At 42.1% G+C, this 22,914-nt stretch overlaps 1 protein-coding gene across 2 annotated transcripts in view; it reads right to left on the bottom strand.

Moving 5' to 3' along the window:
- Nucleotides 1–22,914, bottom strand: part of SMIM14 (small integral membrane protein 14) — a 100,317-nt gene that overhangs the window by 5,110 nt on the left and 72,293 nt on the right. For both annotated transcript variants that reach the window (XM_043513941.1, XM_038401062.2), the window contains exon 3: nt 16,967–17,015. In XM_043513941.1, coding sequence (XP_043369876.1) covers nt 16,967–17,015 — 49 coding nt within the window. The remainder of the gene's footprint in view (nt 1–16,966; nt 17,016–22,914) is intronic.

Raw genomic sequence — 22,914 nt, 5'->3', positions numbered from 1 at the left:
CTGCAAACCCTAATGCATGGTGCAGGGTTGTTAGCCTCCACTTGCTCTTAAGCAATCTTGTATATGTAGGAACAAGGAAGGCATCTAGTTCTTTGTGTAACCCACACTAGATGAGCATGAGTCTTTGTTCCCCTCCAGTGGCGGATCTACATAGGTGGAGGAGTCTACTTCAAATGCTGCCTAATAGCTAGTGGGAAAAGTTTGTTTTTAACACTGAAAGTCCAAGTTCAAACCTTGCTATCAGCCCAAGCACAGGGGATCATTATACCTACTTGTGAGAAGAAGTTGGCAAACCACTCAGAATAAATTGTTTACTGTTAATTTAGCTCTCCAATAGTTTCCAAGGAGACTGATGTTTCTAAATTCGATGGAAATTCAAAATTATATATTGCAAAAATTGTGCAAACAGATGTCTGTCTTGGCATTAGTCATGAGCTTGGTGTGGCAAAGATTTCTCATTTAAGTATTTGACTCAATATGTGAGCTGTGTGGTGGTCGCTGAGCTCATGTTCCCTAACAGAGTGGCATAATTACTATCAACTACTTCCCTTTCTTCCTAAAACCAAAATATTGGTGGGTCAGGGTGCAGGAGGTCCTTAATTTCTGAAGAAGCGTGCTATAGGGGGCAGAGGCAGGGACTGATAAAAAAGGGAAGCTGATATACTGACATTTGCAATAAAATAACAAATGGCTGGAACTTCAGCACATTTCCACAAAATTGAGAAATTCCCCTGAATGGAGTTGTCTGGTTGTATTACCAGGGAGAAATAGGTATTTAAAGCCTCCCAAATATCTGATTATTTGCATATTTAAAATATGCAGCCTTTTTCCAGAGATCAATGTTGCCAGGTTTAGCACATTGGCTGCGCATTTCTGCGTATTACAAGTAGTAGAGAAATGCTAGTATTTAAGATTACCCTTATTAAGCATTTGATCTAACATCCCATCACGCTGAACTTCTTCTCTTTCAGGCTCATAATATATCTTTTGAATCCAACAGCAAGATTGTCATTGACTTTACACAGTGTAGTTTGTGTATTACCCATCAGAAGAATGCAATGCTATTGGGAGGTAATGTTCAGAACAAGAAAAGCTGGTTGATTTTATTTATGAATGTTTAGATTTTGTACAAAACCTCAAAGTCTGGGGGAAATCCACAGGGAGAATCAGGGCCTTGGAATTTGCATGGTTTTAGCATCCACTGATTTCTATTATTTTTGACAATTACATATAGAGTCTTTCACCACTAACACACTGGTTTAAATCTGGCCTATGTCAATGTTTGCTAGAAGTTATCACTAGTAATAGCTGTTTGATGATCTATTTGCATTGAGTGGGGGGGAGTCAGTCAGTTTCTTGAGTACAAGTTTTCACAATGGAAAACTATTATCACGTTGTCCCCCTTAATGGCATTTTCAAGAGAGCCCAAGGGCTGAGTGGTCCCAGAGAACTATTCCCTCATCCATGAAGGTGATGTCTACATAACAGAGTTAAGGCAAGCTAATGGGGTACTGTGGGGAAGTTTGCAGGACTGCTGCCCACAACAAAGCTCTTCTGTAATACAAGACTTCATGATCCAGAGCCATCAATCTGATATCATTCATGTACATTAAATTCACTCAAAAATATAACAGAAAAATAGGGATGAATTATGAAAAATCAGACCTCAGCAGCACTTCCTCAGACTCAATGAGACAACTCTTTTGATTTTATGAGCTAAAGGAATTGCCATTAAACTCCTGCTTTTCAAATCTTTGAAATGGAGACATCTCAAATCTGGAAAAGCTGCTAACATAGAATGAATTCAACTATAAATGACAATTACAAAAAAACATTCTAATGAGAGTTGGAAAGTCTGAGCCATTCTGGGTGTGGGTCAGAAGAAGATCTAGCAGGAGCAAAATGAGAACATATCGTAACAGAAAATGTAACTTTCAGTTCACTAGTTATGACATAAAATACTGATTCAGAACAGCATGTAGAATTGTGCAGGCAAGTGTTCAGCTTGCAGTCTTGTTCTGTACAAGAGAAACAACATTAATCAGCTTAGTGTATCAATATTTGAAACTTTGGGAGGCCTTTATGCATCACATCCCCATCACATAATACTTAACCCTGCTTCAAAACAGACGTGTAGACTAGTTGACCTCCTGAGGTCCCTCTAGGGCTTCTGATTTTAGGTTTTAACCAATGAACACTGATAAAACATTCCTGATACTATTTAAAAAAAAAAAAAAAAAGGTGTATATCCTATTAACACCAGAAAAGAACTGGAAATGGTTACTTGTACCTAAGGGTTTGTCTGCACAAAGAAGTAGAGTGGACTACAGGGGTGTGATTTTTGAAGTGTACTAATGCATTGCACATTGATTGATCCATGCAGACCCAGTTGGCATGTGCTAAATGTTCCCGAGTGTGCTTTAACACAGTGGTTCTCAACCAAAGATATGCATACCCCTGGGAGTATGCAGATGTCTTCCATGGGGTACATCAACTCATCTAGGTATTTGCCTAGTTTTACAACAGGCTACATAAAAAGCACTAGCGAAGTCAGTACAAACTAAAATTTCATACAGACAATGACTTGTTTATACTGCTCTATATACTATACACTGAAATGTAAATACAATATTTATATTCCAATTGATTTATTTTATAATTATATGGTAAAAATGAGAAAGTAAGCAATTTTTCAGTAATAGTGTGTTGTGACACTTTTGTATTTTTATGTCTGATTTTATAAGCAAGTAGTTTGTAAGTGAGGTGAAACTTGGGGTACACAAGACAAATCAGACTCCTGAAAGGGGTACAGTAGTCTGGAAAGGTTGAGAGCTACTGCTTTAATGTTGTGCTTTTGAAACAGTACTGTGTTAAAGCGCAGTAGGGAATATTACAGAGAGATTATATTACTCATTACAGGAGTTGCATCCGATGAAGTGAGCTTATGCTTATGCTCAAATAAATTTGTTAGTCTCTAAGGTGCCACAAGTACTCCTTTTCTTTTTACTGTAATGTATATACATTAACAAGTCATCAAAACACATAAGGACAAGCTTAACTTTGAGCACATGCTTAAATCCATCCCTGTTCATAAAAGTTCAGCAAGTACTTAAATGCTTTGCTAACTTGGGTCCTAAAGTCACATATCACTAGAGGTGAGTTTGGCTACCCTATGCTATGTTCAGCTGACACAACTGACTAGCCAGTTTCACATACTTCAGTTGTCAAAAACCCACTTGTGTTAGCAATGCCATGTTAACGTGCTTTGACTGTATTCACATTCTTTTTATTCCCATTGAGTAAATTTCACTCAGGTATAGAGGGGCAGCACAAGGAGACCCAATTACATCCCATGATACAGTTAAAACATGCCTCAGTCTTGCAGTGCAGACAGAGAACAAGCCCTATTTTAAAGGAAAAGGAGTACTTGTGTTGGGTCCCTAAATCAGGTTATAGCCTTGATGTTGCAGGGCTAGAGCACATGTAAGGTACATGGTAAAAACAGTTTGGTCCTGTGTACACAGCAAGGTCAACTCATAGTTTAAGTGTTCTGGGAAATTACAATGTGTAACTGGTTCCCTCATGTGTAAATGGCCCATGATGGATGGGCCAAAGATGATTCAAAGTCTTTAGAATTTAAGTTATAATACTTCAGAGTTGGGATTGATTCAAAATGGGAAATGAGCAGGTTAAGAGTGATGTATTAGAACTTTTCAACTGATCTAATAGTTTATTAATCCTACCTATATCTGCTCTATCCCAGAAAGATTTTGTTTAATTTAATAGTTCTCACCCATGTGAAGGATCTGAATTATACCCTTAAAGTTCAGCCATGAATCACAAGAGACTTTACATCAGTTCTGATCTGCATTTACCATACTAAAATAAAAAGGAGTACTTGTGGCACCTTAGAGACTAACAAATTTATTAGAGCATAAGCTTTCGTGAGCTACAGCTCACTTCATCGGATGCTGTAGCTCACGAAAGCTTATGCTCTAATAAATTTGTTAGTCTCTAAGGTGCCACAAGTACTCCTTTTCTTTTTGCGAATACAGACTAACACAGCTGCTACTCTGAAACATACTAAAATTGTAGACTAACTTTCTGAGTCATTGTACTGACTTGCAACATTAACAGTCACAGATGACTACTCCTTAAATATTGTCTGCTTTGTTTCCAGTTAGGCTGATAAACTTTAAAATAAATTTTTGTTATTCATCTTGGGCTGTGCTCATTTGTAAGAGTCAAGGGAGTCCAACCTACTTCTCTACCATCTGCCAGCTCCCTCCTCTCTCCCCGTTAGTTCTCTGACCCTCCCTCTTTTTCTGTTCTTCCCTCTCCTTCAGTTCTCCCTATGGTCTTTGATTTCCCTTTTCCTGCCCCTCGCTGATCTTCAGGTTTGCAGGGATGTGCCCTGCCTTCTCAGGTTAGCCTCCAGTAGAACACATCACCTATTTCTAGTCTCTCCTGCCTCTTTGGCAATGATCAAGAAATGGTAATTCATTAACTACTGGAATAATTTTCCAAGGGTTATGGTGTATTCTACATCACTGGCAATTTTTAAATCAAGATTGGATGTTTTTCTAAAAGATAAGAGCTAGGAATTATTTTGGGGAGGTTCTATGGCCTGTGTTATACAGGAGGTCAGACTAAATAATCACAATGGTCCATTCTGACCTTAGAATCTATGAAAAACTTAGGCCTTGTCTACACTACCAAGTTTTGTCGACAAAACTGATCTTGACACTCAAAAATCGGCATAATAAAAATCCGAATGTCATGTTCACACTCGCTGCCTCTGTCAACAGAGAGTGCGTCCACAGTTGGAGCACTATCATTGACAGCGTGGCAATATATTGTGGGTACCTATCTCACAGTCCAGCTCGACAGTCACTAGGTGTTGTGGGAAGGCAGAGCAGAACGCGGCACTTCTTGGGACTCAGCTCAATGTTCCGTGAGGAATTGTTTTCTGTCCCAGCACTCCATGGGCTTCCAGCTTTCTTTCGCGGCATTTTTCAATGACCCTTCTTTGCTGTGCACCCCGGCATCTTTGTCAGAAGGGATGGATCCTGCACTGCTCTCCTATGCTCTGTTAACTGTCATGAAGACACCGCGAATGGCAGTGCAGTTAATCACAAAGTTCCTAAGTGAAGAAGACTCCCAGTTGCCTGACATGCTGTGTGATATGGATAGGAGCAACTTCAGATTGCTTTTGGTATTCACAGAACAGCTGCACAGGTTAGATCATTGCTTTTGGGCTCAAGAAACAAGCCCTGAATGGTGGGATCATATCATCATGCAGGTTGTGGGATGATGAGCAGTGGCTACAGAACTTTTGGATGTGAAAAGCCACCTTCCTGGAACTATGTGCAGAGCTCTCCCTAGCACTGCAGCGCAAGGACACCAGAATGAGAGCTGCCCTATTGGTAGAGAAGTGTGAGACAATCGCTGTATAGGAGCTGGTGACTCCAGACTGCTACTGGTTGGTTGCAAATCAATTTGGAGTTGGGAAGTTGACCGTTGGGGCTGCGTTAATTCAAGTGTGCAGAGTAATCACATCCTGCTACGAAGGACCGTGACTCTGGGAAAAGTGCATGAAATAGTGGACAGCTTTGCAGAAGTGGGTTTCCCTAACTGTAGAGGGGTGATAGATGGCACATATATTCCAAATTTGGCACCAGACCACGTTATGACGGAGTACATCAATAGGAAGGGGTACTTCTCCAGGGTGTTGCAGCCACTTGTGGATCACCATGGGCATTTCACTGACATCAACGCAGAGTGGTTTGGGAAGGTGCACGATGCATGCATGCATCTTCAGGAACAATGCACAGAAGCATGATTGTTAAATTCATGCACAGCATTGAAATATTTCAATAAAATACACCTTTTGCAACATAACAATCACTTTCTCACTGACCCTTGGCAAGCACACATCTCTGTGAACACCCAAAACGTGATGAGTGTTGGCGGGGGTGCTTCACTTGGGGAAAAGAGCACTCACTCTGCAAGGACTGTGGTGCAGCCAACTTGGGAAAAATTTCTAAAATTCTCCCATACTTTTTCACAGGCGGGGTTCATTCTAGCAGCTATCTCACTGCTAAGGGTAAGCAGGGAAACGAGGATACATATACTACATGCATGTGGTTTCCGCCTTGCTCCCTATGCTGTTCACCTGTGTGCCAAGTTGGTCCCTGCACAAGTGACTGCCGAATGGTGCAGGAAATTTTCCTACAATGGGGGAAAGGAACAAAGCTGTTCTGCCAAGGAACCTTCGGCAGAGGATTACCGGTACCTCCGGGAAACTTTCCTGGAGATCTCTCTGGAGGATTCCCATGAGATCTCAGTGTGCATCAAAACAATATTCCACCATACTGATTAGCTACAAAGGGAATGTCCAGCACACAGAAAGACAGTCAGCCTTGTACATTTCTATACCTTGAACCTACCTCCTCACTACACAAACCACAGCCACTTACCAGGCATCTCCTCTCTTGCTTCTTACTCACTGGAGAGCAACTGCTGAGACTGACTAGACACCTCCAGAGTGGTGAACAGTTCCTGGCTGCCTGCCCCACTGGGCAACCTCACCAGGAGCTCCACATCATCATCTAACTCCACCTTTTTATCAGTGACTTCATCCTCTGGGTTAGGTCCTCTTTCCGCTGCCTCCAGTCCCGCCAAGTATCCATGGGGCTCTTGGAGGTGGATGTCGCCACCGAGGATAGTGTCCAGCTCCTTATAGAATCAGCAGGTCTCAGGTGCAGCACAGGGGCGATGGTTTCCCTTACCTTATGGTACGCCTGCCTCAGCTCCTTTATCTTCGCTCTGCACTGCAGCATGTCCTGATCATAGCCCTTTTTGCACAAGCCTTGAGAAATGTGCCTGTAAGTATCACAATTCCTACGGCTCAAGCGCAGCTGGGACTGCACAGCCTCCTCTCCCCATATACTGAGCAGATCTAGCAGCTCCGCAGTAGTCTAAGCAGGAAAGCGTTTGCTGTGATAAACCTGCCGTGGTCACCTGGGAAGAGGAGATGAGACGTCTCCATCTTGAGAAAACAGGAAATGGAATTTCAAAAATTCCCAGGGCTGCTAAGGGGTAGGGGTGGATGGTTGTTTACCTGCCTGCAGGGCATTGGAGTTCAAACTGCTGACCAGAGCAACATGATGGGCCTTGTGGGACACCTACTGGAGGCCAACTAAAGCAATAAAATCAAGCATGGTGTCTACACTGGCACTTTGTAGGACATTTAAAGGAAAAAGCCTTATGTCTCTCATTGGGGTGGTTGTATTTTGTCACCAAAACAGGGCATTTTTGCCGCCAAAAGTCGCCTTGCAGTGTGTATGCATTCACTGTTTTTTTGACAAAGCTGCCTTTTGTCAACAAAACTTTGTAGGGTAGACAAGGCCTAATAGATCAAATTGAAAGGGCAAGGTAGACTATGCACTGACCTTGCCAGAAGCAGAGATTAAACACTACAAGGCTCAAGATCCAGGAGGGACCTCCTCCCAATGGGAGAACAGAAAAGAAATACCACACAAAGTACTCCGTTGCTAATTACTGGTTGCCTTTCCTTCCCTTCCCTCAATATGGCACATTCTCAAAATGCAGAAACAATGGAAGTCAGCACTGTAAGAGCTGAGTGACCAGACAAACAAGAAAAGAGCACCAGAGAGAGGGTCTATTTTCTAAAACCTTGATTGAAAGGTCAGGAGGTGACCAACTTCTATTCTGCATAGATCCTTATACCACGTCATTACTTCAGGAGCCAACAGTAATACTTCTAGTAGTGCCTTAAGCGATGTGATTAGCATCTATCATGTCTGGTTTGTTCTTTTTCTCTCTCTGCAGGAGGAGAACTGTGCACATTGCTTTATATTTCTATTAGAGAAGGCAAGTCAAATAAGTGAAACTCGCACTTGGACTGGAAGGTGGTGAAGTCTGTGACAACCTTTAGTAGAGCTGGGCACTTAAATGATTTTTCAGTCTCTGGCAGTCAGGGTGGGGGGAATTTTTTCATTCCACGCAACCCCAAATATTTTCAGAATTTTCAACAAATCTAAAAAAACAACAACAATTTCATTTCAGGTCGAACAAAATGTTGTTAGACCCAAAACTTCTTGGTTTTTTTCTGGGGATTTTTAGACTTTTAGAATAATCACCAGGCTACAGAGTCATTCTTTCTCTGTCTATCTGGCCCAACAAATACATGTTTATTTATACAAAGTGGAACAGCTTCAACAGAAGAGAAGGGAAAATCCACCTCAGAATATGCTATAGACCTGGTGGTTAGGACATTCATCTTAGAAAGTGAAGATCTGAGTTCAAATCCCTGGTATAGAGCAGGGATTCAAACCTGGGTCTCACACATGAGTACCCTAACAACTGGGATAGTGGGTATAAGTGGGGTAGCAGTGGCACTGCCACAATGTCAACTCATGTCTAAGTCCTCTTGTATATCTAGCCCCAAATTTTCTTTTGACCAAAACCATTCAGCAAATGTGTGTCAAATTCATGAAGTTTGTTGACCCAAAACTCCATTTTTTGGCAAACAAACTTTTTTTTTTTTTAAAAGTCCAGCTATAGTTCTTTATTTCTGGGGGGGAAATTCCATTGTCTCAGATTAACCCAAAGAAAGCTCTTTCTCCTGCACAATGAAGGCAGTTCCATTGTGCCAGAGAAGTGGAACTTATGACCAAAGTTTGTCTTGGAACTTCAGGCAATCATTTAGAAGTTCTAAGGCCAAGGCATTGAGCACCTTGAAGTAAAGACCAAGACCTTGAACATGACTTGAAGTTCTATACAAAGACTGTGTGGAGAGTGGAGGACTGGTTTGATGTGGTCGGAGTAGCCACCCTTGCTAAGGAGACATGCAGCAGAGTTCTGTTCCAGCTGGAGATATCTAAGCATTGATGGCTTTACTGCTGTAGTCCAGATGAATGGTGATAAAATATATAATTGAGACAGCTCACCATCTGCCAAGATGGGACAGAAGCTTCTAGAAAACTGGAACTAGTAGAAAGCATTCTTGCAGATGCTGCCACGTGAGAGCTTTGTGTCAGCAAGGAATACATGAGCACTCCTAAACTACAGACAGAAATGACCAGTTTATGCGTGCGCACCTTCAATTAAAGCAGACTCCACCATGGCTGGAAAGTCTCAGTGCTTTCCTTTGCCCATAAACATCACCCTTCTCTTCCTCAGGTTCAGCTTCAACCAGGTGTTCTGCATCCATGAGCTGATCCTATACAAACACTGGGTCATCTTGTCAGTAGTAGTATGATCCTATGTGGTGAAAGATAGGTAATGCTATGTGCCATCTGCATACTGTGGGCACTTGAGTCCATGTCATCTTAGCTTTCACCTAATAGCTGCAACTGCAACTGCTCTGTCCCTTGATCTGTGAATTGAGGCAAAAAGCTATGATTCATCCACTCTACATAAAGTGTGGCTTCTCCCCTTCCACTTCCATTAAGAGATTACCTGAGTAACAGATTTTGAAGAATCCTGCACCCTCCCTAACTAAGGCACACAGGTAAAGGAAGCAAGTTCAACCTTACTCTCAGTTGTGACTGAGCTGGGATCTGGGATGGTTTGGGTATGCAGTGGGAATGGAGCCAAATGGTGTTAGAATAACTGGTGAATAGCCTAAATTCGGCTAGAATCTGATCCTAATACACTTGGACCCATCCAAACCATATTACAACCTAGTTCAGCTACAAACTGTGCTTAAGCACATTTGTTAAACTCAGTTCCCTGGTCACTGTACAGGATCCTGAGAGCAAAGGAGAGATGGCTAGGAGAGAGGTATAGGGCTTCTCATGTTTTGTAACACCTTATATTTTCAAAGTGTTAATGTACGATTACTAACTACCCTGAGTAGCACTCCCTTATTGTATCATGTGCTTCCTTGCCTAAGTTACAAATTACCCTAAAGAGATATATAAAAGGCTTTAAGATGATCTCTTTAGTTTGTAGTTACACAACTCCCCAAGAAATCTTTCAGCTAAAATCCTCCACTATGAAAAACAGGTCCAGCTTGCAATACAAGCTGAACTCTAATGATACCTACCCCTAAGAGATATAGTAAAAATAAACATCAGCCATATTGCTCTGCAAGAAACTGTATATCACAAAATTCTGTAGGTAACAGACCTACTGATGCATATAGCCAACCTATTGCTCATATAAGTATGAGCTGAGGATCCCATTTCCAAGAGAAGCAAGGAGCAGGAGCCATGATTGGTTGGTGGTACCACCAGCAGCACATCTGAGACAGAGCAGTGGTGCTAACAGATAGGGATCACCCCCTGAAGTTCAGTCTATGCAGGCAGAAAAGGCCCTCAAAAGTACCCTAGAATACTGCAAACATTCTTCATGCTGAGTGGCAGATGTCACTAAAAGAAATTAGAAGTTCATTTTATTTGAAAACTAAAGTTAAGGCCAAATCCTCACCAGAAATGAGCCTCCATGCTGCTTCCCCAGCTCTTGGACTGCTGGCAGTCAAAATGGCCCTCAAAATAACTTAGAGCAGCCTAAGGGCTGCTCCAAAAATTGCTCCAGAGAGTAGTGCCCTTCAGTTCTCTGGTGCTCTTGTTCTTATCCCTCCAACCCTCTCTGTAAGATGAGAGGGGGAAGTAGAGCAACACAGAGGCAGCTATATGCCACCTCAGCATTCCCTCTGTGGCTCTGTGAGGCTGTCAGCCCCTATCATAATTTTGAGTTTCATCAGGGCTGCACTAACATTACATACACCTTCTCATGGCCTCCCACAGCAGTATAGCTGTTCTAACAGGTGGGTATTGCTGGAGCATAGTGAGGGGGGGGGGGGAAATCAGGTCTCCATTTCCTCATCCACATGCCTATGCCAGGTTTTATAAGGGGAGTTGGCCACTACAGCATCACCTGGGAATCCTCCCTATGCAGGAGGAACCACCAGAGGGTTAATCTGCTGGCTTTCCAGCTACATGTCCCTAATCTCATGTGTTTTCACCATATCTCATTATAAAACACAAAGCATCATTCAGAAATATTACATGCTAAAAGTGAGCTACTGCTGATGGAACAGATTTTAGAGAAACCCTAAAAGTCCTAAAAGTAGCACTGGGCAGCCTAATATCTTTTAACAGACAGGACTGCAAACAAATACACTTTTCCTCTACATTTTGAGGACCCTTGCAAGAGCATTTTACTTGGAGAATCTACGGAATCCCTGATGGAAAATATTCAGCTATTTGCACATTCAATACTTGTAGCATTCTTCCTTCATAACACCCTTTCAGATTAATCCCTCAAGCTGACATAGGTACCTTCAAGCAGCAGTGGATAAATACTTGTGAACATGAGAATCAGCCGTGAAATGGCTACTAGTGGTAGATACATAGTAGATTATAAGATCTTTGGAGCATTGCCTATATCTTCCTCTATGACGTTGTACAGAGCCCCAATGCAGACTGGGTCCTGTGAGTACTACAGCAAGATAAATTCTACATAATATTGCAACAACAAAATCAATAGGAGTTCACAGTTATTAACATACTGAAATGAACAACAGAACTTCACACTTCTGTTAATGCTGCTATTTCAGTTTGGCTGGATGCAAGCTCCAAAAAATCTTAAATTTGGGGTTAAAGGATACATTTCACTGAAAGAATCATAATCCACAGTGTTTAGGGAGTTTACATGGATTTCTGTGGTTGCCTCTCCTCAGTTGGTAGCAACAGAAAAACATGATACACCTATGACATCACCGAGCCACAGCCCTGTTGTTTCCCAAACGAAAACACACATACATCTCAGCAGTTACTTCTATGATCTGTAGCCATAGGATTTGTCTGTAACAACATGAGAAGCTGGCTTTCCAGAAGGAAACATGAACCACCCGAATGAATTGTCGGGAGAATTAAAGCAAGATTTTTGGATCTGGGCCCAGCAGTGAAGAACTATGAATCAGTAAATGGCAGAAAGTGTAGTACCAAGCTGACTGCTGCTAGCCAGCTAATCACTTGCTGCTGGTGCAGGACTTAGGCAAAAGGAGCGGGATTCTAGATCCATCACAACTGTAGACTCATGACAATCTGATCCTAGGGGAGGGAACAGGGAGGCAATGAATGGAAGTCATTCCTCATGCCTGTCTATCTGAGAGTGAAGATAAGGGTGGATGTGACGTTCTCATGGAGCAGGGCCCAGAATAGTCATAACCCACCTCAGAAAATAACAGTTCCAGCAGCTTCTCCAGGCTCAATCTGTTTATTCTGTTATTTGATTCTTGAGAGTTTTATAACACTTGTTTACCCAATAAAAAACAGTCAGTCAAAATGTCATCCTAAACCATTAACAGAAAGCAACCCCCCACTGGAACTAAACTGTGCACATTATAAAAATAATTGAAAAGAACTTGGCTTTTCTATACAATACACTTCAGTCCAAGGATCTCAAAGTGCTTCACAAACATTAATGAACTAAGCCTCGTGCCCGCCGCTCCCCAAAGAATGAGGAAGTATTACCATCCTTATAGATGGGTAAACTCAGGCACACAGAGATTACTTGTCACAAAGCAAGTCGGTGGCAGCGACAGGAACAGAACTCCCAAAGCAGGTGAATACTGCAACTGCTACACTATGCTATCACCATCCCCTGACATACATGCCCCTTTCTCCTTCTAGAAGTGCTTGCAACTCAGTGTAAAATTTTGTACCTGTGAAACAGGCTAAATGCCATCTGAGGATCACTTTAAATTAGGATCATCCTCTCTGGACCAGTTGAGCCAGATTTACAACCAGAATACTGTGGTGGCATGGTGCAAAGCAGCTGCACCACGCTGGAGGAAGATGTTGTCCTTTTCAAATCTTTATCTGACTGGACTAACTTTACACTGATTCTTGCAGAGCAGACAGTTACTTTTCAGATATCTGATTTTAGCTGCTTTGGACAAACAGTAAGTACATTTTTAAAGCCATGATTATATGCAATTTGCATGAATATCAGGTGATTGCAGAAAGCAAAGCATTTGTAACTCAACCATTCTAAAAGGCCGAACAAATCTTGGTCTTATCCTCCTCTGCTAATTCCAGTTCAAAGGGAAAACCTAATTACCTAAAAGTAAAAGGAGCATTCTGGATCTCCTCCACTGTCTCCCTTTTGCCTTCTTAGAGGCTTCAAATTACAATGACCTTTCCTGACTAATTAGGGCATGTCTACACTAAAAACTTTTGCTGCTATAAGTTACATTGGCATAAAGCTGCCGCAGTTAGCATATTGCTTGTGCACATGCATACTTGGCTCACTTTGTCGGTGCTGCGTGTACTCACCCAAAGTGTTTGTTTCAATGCACAGTGCCATGCACCATGGATAGATATCCCAGTGTGCAACTCACCACTATCCAGCATGCTGTCTTTTGGTGGGGCAGAAACAAGTTGCATAGGGTTGAATGACACTGCAGGGTCAAGTTCCCATCATGCAGCTTTCTCTGCCCTATAACATCATCTCTAGCCCATAATTTTCAGGCTTATTATTAAAATCCTGTGAACTCATGCAGGACTTGTTGCTATCTGCCATCTCTGACAGAAGCATGGGGCCTGCACAGCTCTGCACTCCTGTTATGAGCATTGCAAGCACAGGACACATGATCCTGAGGTATTTGCAGAGCCAGAAGAAGAATCACGGGAATGATGATGATTTCCTGAAGGGCAGATTGCTGTGGGACATAGTGAGAACCAATTAAAGGTTGTTGTTGGCGTTCACGGAGCAACTGCAAATGATGGAGTGCAGCTTCTGGATCCAATAAATGAGCACTGACTGGTGGGATCCCATCATAATGCAGGCTTGGGATGATGAGCAGTGGCTGCAAAACTTTCAGATGCACAAGACCACATTCCTGGATCTATGTGCTGAGCCTGCCCCAGCCCTCTAGCATAGGAACACCAACAGGACAATGGCACTGCCAGTGGAGAAACGAGTGGTGATCACCGTGTGGAAAACTTGCTGTGCCATATTGCTACCAGTCAATGGGAAATTATTTTGGAGTTGGAAAATCAATTGTGGGGGCCATTGTCAGGCAAGTGTGCAGGGCCATTAAACATCTGCTACAGAGGAACTGTGACTCTCGGCAACATGCAGGACATTATGGATGGATTTGCAGCAATGGGATTCCCGAACTGCGGTGAAGTGACAGATAGCATGGATACCTCTGTTTTGGCACCAGACCACCTTGCCACAGAGTACATCAGCAAAAAGGGCTACTTTTCTATGGAAGCACTGGTGGATCACCAGGGATGCTTCACTGATATCAGAGTTGGCTGGTCGGGGAAGGTACATGACACTCACAACTTTAAGAACATGGACTGTTCAGAAAGCTACAACCAGGCACTTTCTTTCCCAACTGGGAGATTATCACTGGTGATGTTGAAATGCCATTATTGATCCTGGGGGACCCAGTCTAGCCTTTAGTCCCCTAACTCATGAAGTCATACACCAGATACTTTGACAGCAACAAGGAAAGATTAAACTACTGGCTCAGTAGCTTGAAAGAGGCTTTGGTAGACTGAAAGGGCACTAGCATTGTTTACTTTACAAGATTGGATATCAGTAAGAAAAATATCCCAAAGGTTATAGTTAAGGCTAAGATTTAGTGATGGGTATTTTTGGTAAAAGTCATGGACAGGTCATGGGCAATAAATAAAAATTCACAGTCCGTAACCTGCCCACGACTTTTACCAAAAATACCCTGACTAAAACTCTATTTCTGGGGTTCAACTGCTCAGGGACAAACAGTAGCTACACCGACATAAGATGTAGTGTAGACATAGTCTTAGAAGGGCTTGTGTCTCTCTCAGCACCTCCCTCCAACTGAGCTCTGATGGTCTTTTAGCAGGCCCACTAGGTGCTTGTTATTCAATTAACAAGAATAGGCTTGTTCCCCTTAAGTTAGATTGTCACAGGTAGCCTGGGCCCGGATTTGCCTTGAAGAAGCTAGCGGTCCTGTAGCAGGTATGCATGGTATGCATGTGGAAACAACTGGCTAAACAGGTATGCATGTGGAAATAACTGGCTAAAAATCCATCCCTCAGAAACAGGCAGCCTAATCAAGCATGTATGTGCACTACTTGGTTGAGCATTATGCTGCCTGGACATATGTGTCATTGAAGACTTTAGGCATTAACAAGCTTTGGGGTAAAATTTTCCAAGGCATCTAGTCACATAGGAGCCTGAGGCCCATTTTCAAAGATGGCTTTCAGTCAGACTTAGGTTTTTAAGGCTTAAATTACTTTAGAAAATGGGACTTAGGCTCCTAAATCAGATGCTTTTCAAAGCCTAAATTAGGCTCCTCAGTTAGGTGCTCTTAAAAATTTTACTCTATTTTTAGTAGTTTTAGTTTTAACTACACTTCCCTGCCCACTGCAGCTCACTCCCCATCCAAATGCATTCACAGACAATAATGTTTGTATTACCTGAGTACAAACTGTAACTAGTGCTCAATCCTACCAGGTGGTGAGCACTCAAAACCCTCAATGGAATCTCTACACAGATACACTTCCATGTCTGAATTGATCCCATTTGGCTAACATGATGATGTCCAGTCAGTGTGCACTTATTATTTACAGGAAATTTACAGCATATTTTAAGCGAACATACACCTCAACACTGCTGTATTAATGAAATGGCCACTGAGTCAGGGAGAAATGCCATCATACTGTTCTTTAGTGCAGCATTTCTCAAATGCGATCAACAGGGGCTTTTCTTGTGGCCACAGCCTCCTGGGGTGTGATGGTGGGACGGGGGCGGTGGGGGGGGGGAATAAGCAGTCCCTCCCCGGTGCTCCTGGATGCACAGCCTTGGTGTTGGTTGCTGGGGCTTCCAGCAAGGGTTGGGCAGCCAGTGGGGGCGGTGGGGCTCAGAATTTGAGCTTCAGCCTGGGAGTGGTGGGGAGGAAGGCTCTGGTAACGAGGCTTTGGGCTCTAGCCCCAGGTTCCGGTTGTGGGGCTTCAGGGTCTGGCCCCGCTGCTTTCCTGGCCAACCCCCACATCCCCAATTGCCCCTGCTGCCTACCCTGATCTTCCATCCAGGACTTAATTTGTCCCCAGACTTCCCAGGGCTGAGTTAATCTGCTTGTATGTTGTTAACATCACTTTTCACTGCAGATTTACTAGCTAGCAATAAATAAATTACAATGATTTGTATGTGTGTATGTGCATATTTATTTGTTTTTCCTAAAGCTAATTAAGCATTTTAGGAAGAAGTGTGAGAGTGGCCACCAGAAAGAGTTGGTGGCCGCACCCTGAGGCCACCAAATAATTTGTCCTGAGAACCTCGGCCTTGTATATCGTGCATAATGGATCAGATTCCCTCATAGACAGATGCTGGCAGAAGCCCTTCTGTGAAGGAAACTCTTCTTGGAGTGGAGGGGGGGGGTCAGAGTGGTTCAAAGAAACTGCACAATCCTACAAGTGAATGGCACTAGCCATGGTAGAGGCATGACCCAGGCATTCAGGGGATGTATTGATTCAGCACAGTCCCACTGCAGTCTTCACTGGCAGGGCTCCCATAGTGCTACATGAGGACATTAAAACCACAACCTCTGTACATTGGAAAAACCATAATTCTCCTGCCCAGGGTGAATCCCACTTAGTACCATGGTACTTGCTGGTGCAAGGAAGGTCAACTTTGAACCCTGAAAGTTACTAGGCTAAATTCCATTAGACTTGGGGACAAATCGAGAAAGGTGCTGCACTCCTGCAACTCATGTTGATGCCAGTGGGTTTCAGGGTTGCTCAGCCCAGGATGTGGCCCATAACATACATTAATTTCAATCTGACAAAGATTAATTCAAACCACAACTCTGCGAGGGAAAAATAAAAAAGATCCAGGCCATACAACATCTCATTTTAGTTAATTACTGCTGCTTATTTTGACTTTCACAGGAGTCCTAATGTCATACACTTCCACTTAGAACACGGTTACTTACCTTCTTGAAGGCATTCCGTGTCTGTGCAGTATGACTGGGATTGCCTCAGCTGAAATGAATAAAAAGAAAGACCTCATGGTTAGGAAAGGGACTTGATCAGCTGTTCAAAAGTAGCAAGAGAGATCTGAATTACTGAATAGTTTAAACTTATGCAACAGAATGGATCTATACAGAGTTTAAAAAATATTAGGGAATAATGTGTTGAATTTTTGAACTGAAACCATTTATTTAATATTACATCAGCAGAGATCTTTGATAAGAGAGATTGTAACTGCTACATTGCTGCCTCACACCAGGGTTTTGGTATGTGAAGAATCCTAGTTATTTAGGAGGTTTCTAAATAACTAGTTATACAATGTACTTTAAGATGACTGACTAAAGTACTGTTGCTTCCATTATCAACATTCCTGGTATGTTACACAAGGGTTAAGTCTGAATACATTTTTTAAGTTCAAGTTTATAAACCTGTACATACTTTGAGATTCATAATGGATGAGGCTGTTAAAAGAAAGATTAAAAAGATGCATTAAAATACTATGTGATCATCTACTAATATGTGATCATACTAAAATAAAGTATTTGCACATTAATTCTGGCATTTCCCATCTTTTGCGTTCTTGATTTTTCAACCTAATAACTTTCTTTAAATAAACAGTTTTTTTGTATACAGTTTCCTAGTTTGTTAAGTTTAGAGAAAAAAATGCAGAAACATTTTCTATTATGTACAATTATACCACCAGCCCCATTGGCAAAGGCTGAACCCTGGCCTTTCAATTTTGCAGAAAGATATGGCAGGTTTGTTTTGAGAAGCAGCCTGGTAAAGAGAATGGGATTTGTGTCCAGCCTATTAGGAAGTTGGGTGCTTTTCCTGCTTGTGCAACCTCTCAGTGGAAAATGAAATATTGATTAATTATAAAAGGTGTGAAGGGAAATATAAACATTAAAATGATAAATGAGTCTTGAACTCATGTTCTCTTGGTTCACCATTATTATTGGTGTTTCTGTTCCGGGGTTCATGTCACATTTGCAGGTTATGACCACAGAGGCAGGGATTGATCACTGGGAGTTTATTCTGCTGCCAGGTTCTCTCTCTTCCCAGCCATTGTGAGGGGCAGTAAGGACTGGTCTTAGAATGTTCAGGGATTCTGACATGCTACCAAACTTATATTTCGCAAAACACAAGCTGGAGATAGGAAATGGTGATTTTCAAGAAGCAATTTTTATTCGGGCAAAGCTGCATAAAAATTCCTGGGATGAAAAAAGGCTCATCCCTGGCCTCAAAACAGTTGCCATGTTGAATTTCAAAGACTTGCTTTAATAGCAGTATCAGACCATCTATCTCTTCTTGTCACAATGGGATGCTCACTATGACTTTGGTGTATTAATCAATACAGACACATACACACACTAAATAGTACAAGTGTAATTGTTCATGATTAAACAAATCTAAGTAGCTTGTGCAGAAGTCTTCAGCTTGTGCAGAAGTCTCACACTTTCCCCCAAGTTTTACCTTACATTGGTGTAGCAGGTATGATCACTCATTTTGTTATAAGCACATAGCATATTATACAAAGCACAACACTTCACAAAGACCAGGACAGCAAAAGCTGAGCAACTGAGAAAGGAAGAGATTTTTAGTCAGAACATTCAAAACTCAGTTTATATCTATTTAACTTCAATGACTAATGAACATTTTGGAGAAAGGAACCCTTTAGTAAAGATTCATCACAACACTTCCTTCAATGAAGGTGTTACGAGCTCATAATAAACCTGCTCTGAGACTGTCAAGAAGGCCTCCAGCAAAACCAGGGAAAACCAAAATTAACTTTCCTAATGTTTCTATGGTTACTAAGCAAGCAGAAAAAAAATTTAATAAAAGACACCCCCACCCCCAAAAACAACACTGAAAACCAAACCTACTTCCAGGCCTTCTTTACATATTACAAAGAAGGTCACAAGCCCAATTTTTATTACAAACCTTTGTAGATCATCCCTATGAGGGGATGAACTTCTCTTACCAAATGATACTGATTTAGAATATTTTGTGACGGAAATATTCTGGACTATAAAGATTGGACATTGGTGTACCTACAGTTTAAAGAGGTGAATGATGTGGATAAATTCCACTCATAAAAGGGCTTGATTTAGGGAGGGGCTAAACATTTACAATCCCTACTGGAGGCCACGGGGTTTGCAGGTGGTCAGCACTCATGAGTCAAGCCCAGCATATTAAATGGACGAAAGATATACCATTTGAGCTTTGAGACATAATACAGACACACTAGCATGCATCATACATTCTTTAATACACATAAAACCCTTCCCATATAAACAACAACAAACAATTTCTTCACGTATTTGTAATAAAGATCTTTTTTTGATGGTTATGCAAAAAAAAATAGGTAACATTTTCAAAAGTGCCTTGGTCACTTTGGCTCTTAAATCCCATTTAAATTCAATAGGATTTAGGCTCCAATGGGGACTTAGGCGCATCTGAAAATTTTACCCAATGGTTATAAACATGGACCTGCAGTACCAATTACTTGCCACATGAAGACAATGGAGTAAGCAAAATACATAACTTTGATACAGGGCGCAGAAGAAATCTGTGGAAAATTACAGTAAAATATGTGAGGGTTTTTACTCTGGTTTACGTAATCTACAGACATTTTATGAAAAAAGAAAAGGAGTACTTGTGGCACCTTAGAGACTAACAAATTTATTAGAGCATAAGCTTTCGTGAGCTACAGCTCACTTCATCGGATGCATTTGGTGGAAAAAAACCAAATTTTCCACCAAATGCATCCGATGAAGTGAGCTGTAGCTCACGAAAGCTTATGCTCTAATAAATTTGTTAGTCTCTAAGGTGCCACAAGTACTCCTTTTCTTTTTGCGAATACAGACTAACACGGCTGCTACTCTGAAACCTGAGACATTTTATGGAGACTCCCCCTAACCATGCATACCCCTTCCTACATATGAGTCCCACCCTACAGCTCTTAAAACTTAAAGCTCCCACTGAAGTCAACTCTTAATCTAGCTCCTGCTCACATGGAAACAGTATCAGAGGGAAGCCCAAAGCAAAATCAAATAAGAGAGGCAACTTTTACAAATATCAAACAACACCTGCCTATTCTAACTCTTTCCTCTTTAACATTTTGCAGTGTGGCTACCACCCATGCAGCTCCTCTGTCTAGTGTAGACAGCTGCTAAAGGCTACGGGTGTTTTAAACACAGTGTCATCTACTCCTGCTCTAAGCACTAATCCATGCCTTGTTACACACTACCCAGTTCAGAATAGTTTTATACTGTTGTTAAAATGCCTTTTAGCACCCTCTCCCCCCCCCCGCCCCATATTTCTTTCCATTGTACCGCTAATGCAGCGCCAGCAACAGTAGCAATGGTGGGAGCTCTAGTGCAGGCTGACCATTGGTATTTCAACCACCACATGAAGCTTATTCATTAAGATTTGAAAGACACTTTAAGGCCCTTGGATGTAAGGTGCTACAGAAGTGCCAAGTGGCAGAAATATTCAAAGTAACTGATCTATCTTAAGGTAAGTGCCACTAGAAGAGCGATTTTCAACCTTTTTTCACTTGCGGGCCCCTAACAATTTTTTAATGGAGGTATGGACCCCTTTGGAAATCTTAGACATAGTCTGCAGACCCCCGGGGGTCCACGGACCACAGGTTGAAAACCACTGCACAAGAAGAATTGAATGACATAACTGAAAAATATTTTCTTGTTGAATACATGGAAAAGGTCTGTTTTATCCATAAACAAATATACTAATGAACCCTTAAAGAGTAAAGATATCAGAATACTCTGGCTGTGATTTTCAGAGTATTTGGTCACACAATACTCATTTAGGGCAGGTCTACATGACAGCCAAGATCAACACTCTGAGATCAATCCACCGGCAGTCGATTTAGCAGGTCTAGTGTAGACCTACCAAATCGACAGCAGATCACTCTCCAGTTGACCCCTGTACTCTACCCCCGATGAGAAAAGTAAGGTAAGTCAACGGGAGATTTTCTTCCATCAACTCCCCGTGGTGTAGACCCCGCGGTAACTCGACCTAAGGTACATCGACTCCAGCTACGTTATTCACGTAGCTGGAGTTGCATAGCATAGGTCGAATTACTGTGGTAGTGGAGACATAGCCTTAGTTTTAGGGAGTTTTAGATGCCAAGTCCTTTAGGCAGCTTTGGAAATTTCAGACTATGTTCTAAAACAACTGTTTGCAAGATATAAGTGCTAAAAAGTACATATTTCCTATGAGCTGTGTGAAATGAATCTCTATGGGAAACCAATACATAGTAATGCAAATTTATAGAGTCAGTTGAATCCCTGCCTGCAGGAAGTTCACTTTTTAATAGTTCCTGCTATATCCATATTGAGCAACATAAAAAAATCAAGTATTTTAGTCTTTCATTTGAGTTTTTCTTTTTAAAGACGCATGAGTTGCTTAAGGTCCTATCTAAAAAGATTACCCACATAATGAATCAAAAGGAGTACTTGTGGCACCTTAGAGACTAACAAATTTATTTGAGCATAAGCTTTTGTGAGCTACAGCTCACTTCATCGGATGCGTTTGGTGGAAAATACAGAGGGGAGATTGATATACACACACAGAGAACACAAAACAATGGGTTTTATCATACACACTGTAAGGAGAGTGATCACTTAAGATAAGCCATCACCAGCAGCGGGGGGGGGGGGTTGGGGGAGAAGGAGGAAAACCTTTCATGGTGACAAGCAAGGTAGGCTATTTCCAGCAGTTAACAAGAACATCTGAAGAACAGTGGGGGGTGGGGTGAGGGGGAGAAATAACATGGGGAAATAGTTTTACTTTGTGTAATGACTCATCCATTCCCAGTCTCTATTCAAGCCTAAGTTAATTGTATCCAGTTTGCAAATTAATTCCAATTCAGCAGTCTCTCATTGGAGTCTGTTTTTGAAGTTTTTTTGTTGAAGGATAGCCACCCTCAGGTCTGTAATCGAGTGACCGGAGAGATTGAAGTGTTCTCCGACTGGTTTTTGAATGTTATAATTCTTGACGTCTGATTTGGGTTCAATTATTCTTTTACGTAGAGACTGTCCAGTTTGGCCAACGTACATGGCAGAGGGGCATTGCTGGCACATGATGGCATATATCATATTGGTAGATGCGCAGGTGAGGGAGCCTCTGATAGTGTGGCTGATGTGATTAGGCCCTATGATGGTGTCCCCTGAATAGGTATGTGGACAGAGTTGGCAACGGGCTTTGTTGCAAGGATAGATTCCTGGGTTAGTGGTTCTGTTGTGTGGTGTGTGGTTGCTGGTGAGTATTTGCTTCAGGTTGGGGGGCTGTCTGTAAGCAAGGACTGGTCCGTCTCCCAAGATCTGAGAGAGCGATGGCTCGTCCTTCAGGATAGGTTGTAGATCCTTGATGATGCGTTGGAGCGGTTTTAGTTGGGGGCTGAAGGTGATGGTAGTGGTGTTCTGTTATTTTCTTTGTTGGGCCTGTCCTGTAGTAGGTGACTTCTGGGTACTCTTCTGGCTCTGTCAATCTGGGTGGACTCCTCCTGAAGGTCGAAACAGCAGACTGGACTTCTACACAGAGTGCTTCCGCTGACCTGCACGAGCTGAAATTGTGGAAAAGCAGCATCACTTGCCATAACCTCAGCCGTGCAGAACACAATGCCATCCACAGCCTCAGAAAACAACTCTGACATCATAATCAAAAAGGCTGACAAAGGAGGTGCTGTGGTCATCATGAATAGGTCGGAGTATGAACAAGAGGCTACTAGGCAGCTCTCCAACACCACTTTCTACAAGCCATTACCCTCTGATCCCACTGAGAGTTACCAAAAGAAACTACAGCATTTGCTCAAGAAACTCCCTGAAAAAGCACAAGAACAAATCCACACAGACACACCCTTAGAACCCCGACCTGGGGTATTCTA

This window comes from Dermochelys coriacea, chromosome 4 (genome assembly GCF_009764565.3).
Source record: "Dermochelys coriacea isolate rDerCor1 chromosome 4, rDerCor1.pri.v4, whole genome shotgun sequence".
In the NCBI taxonomy this organism is placed as follows: Eukaryota; Metazoa; Chordata; order Testudines; family Dermochelyidae; genus Dermochelys; species Dermochelys coriacea.
This window is presented reverse-complemented; position numbering and strand designations above follow the sequence as displayed.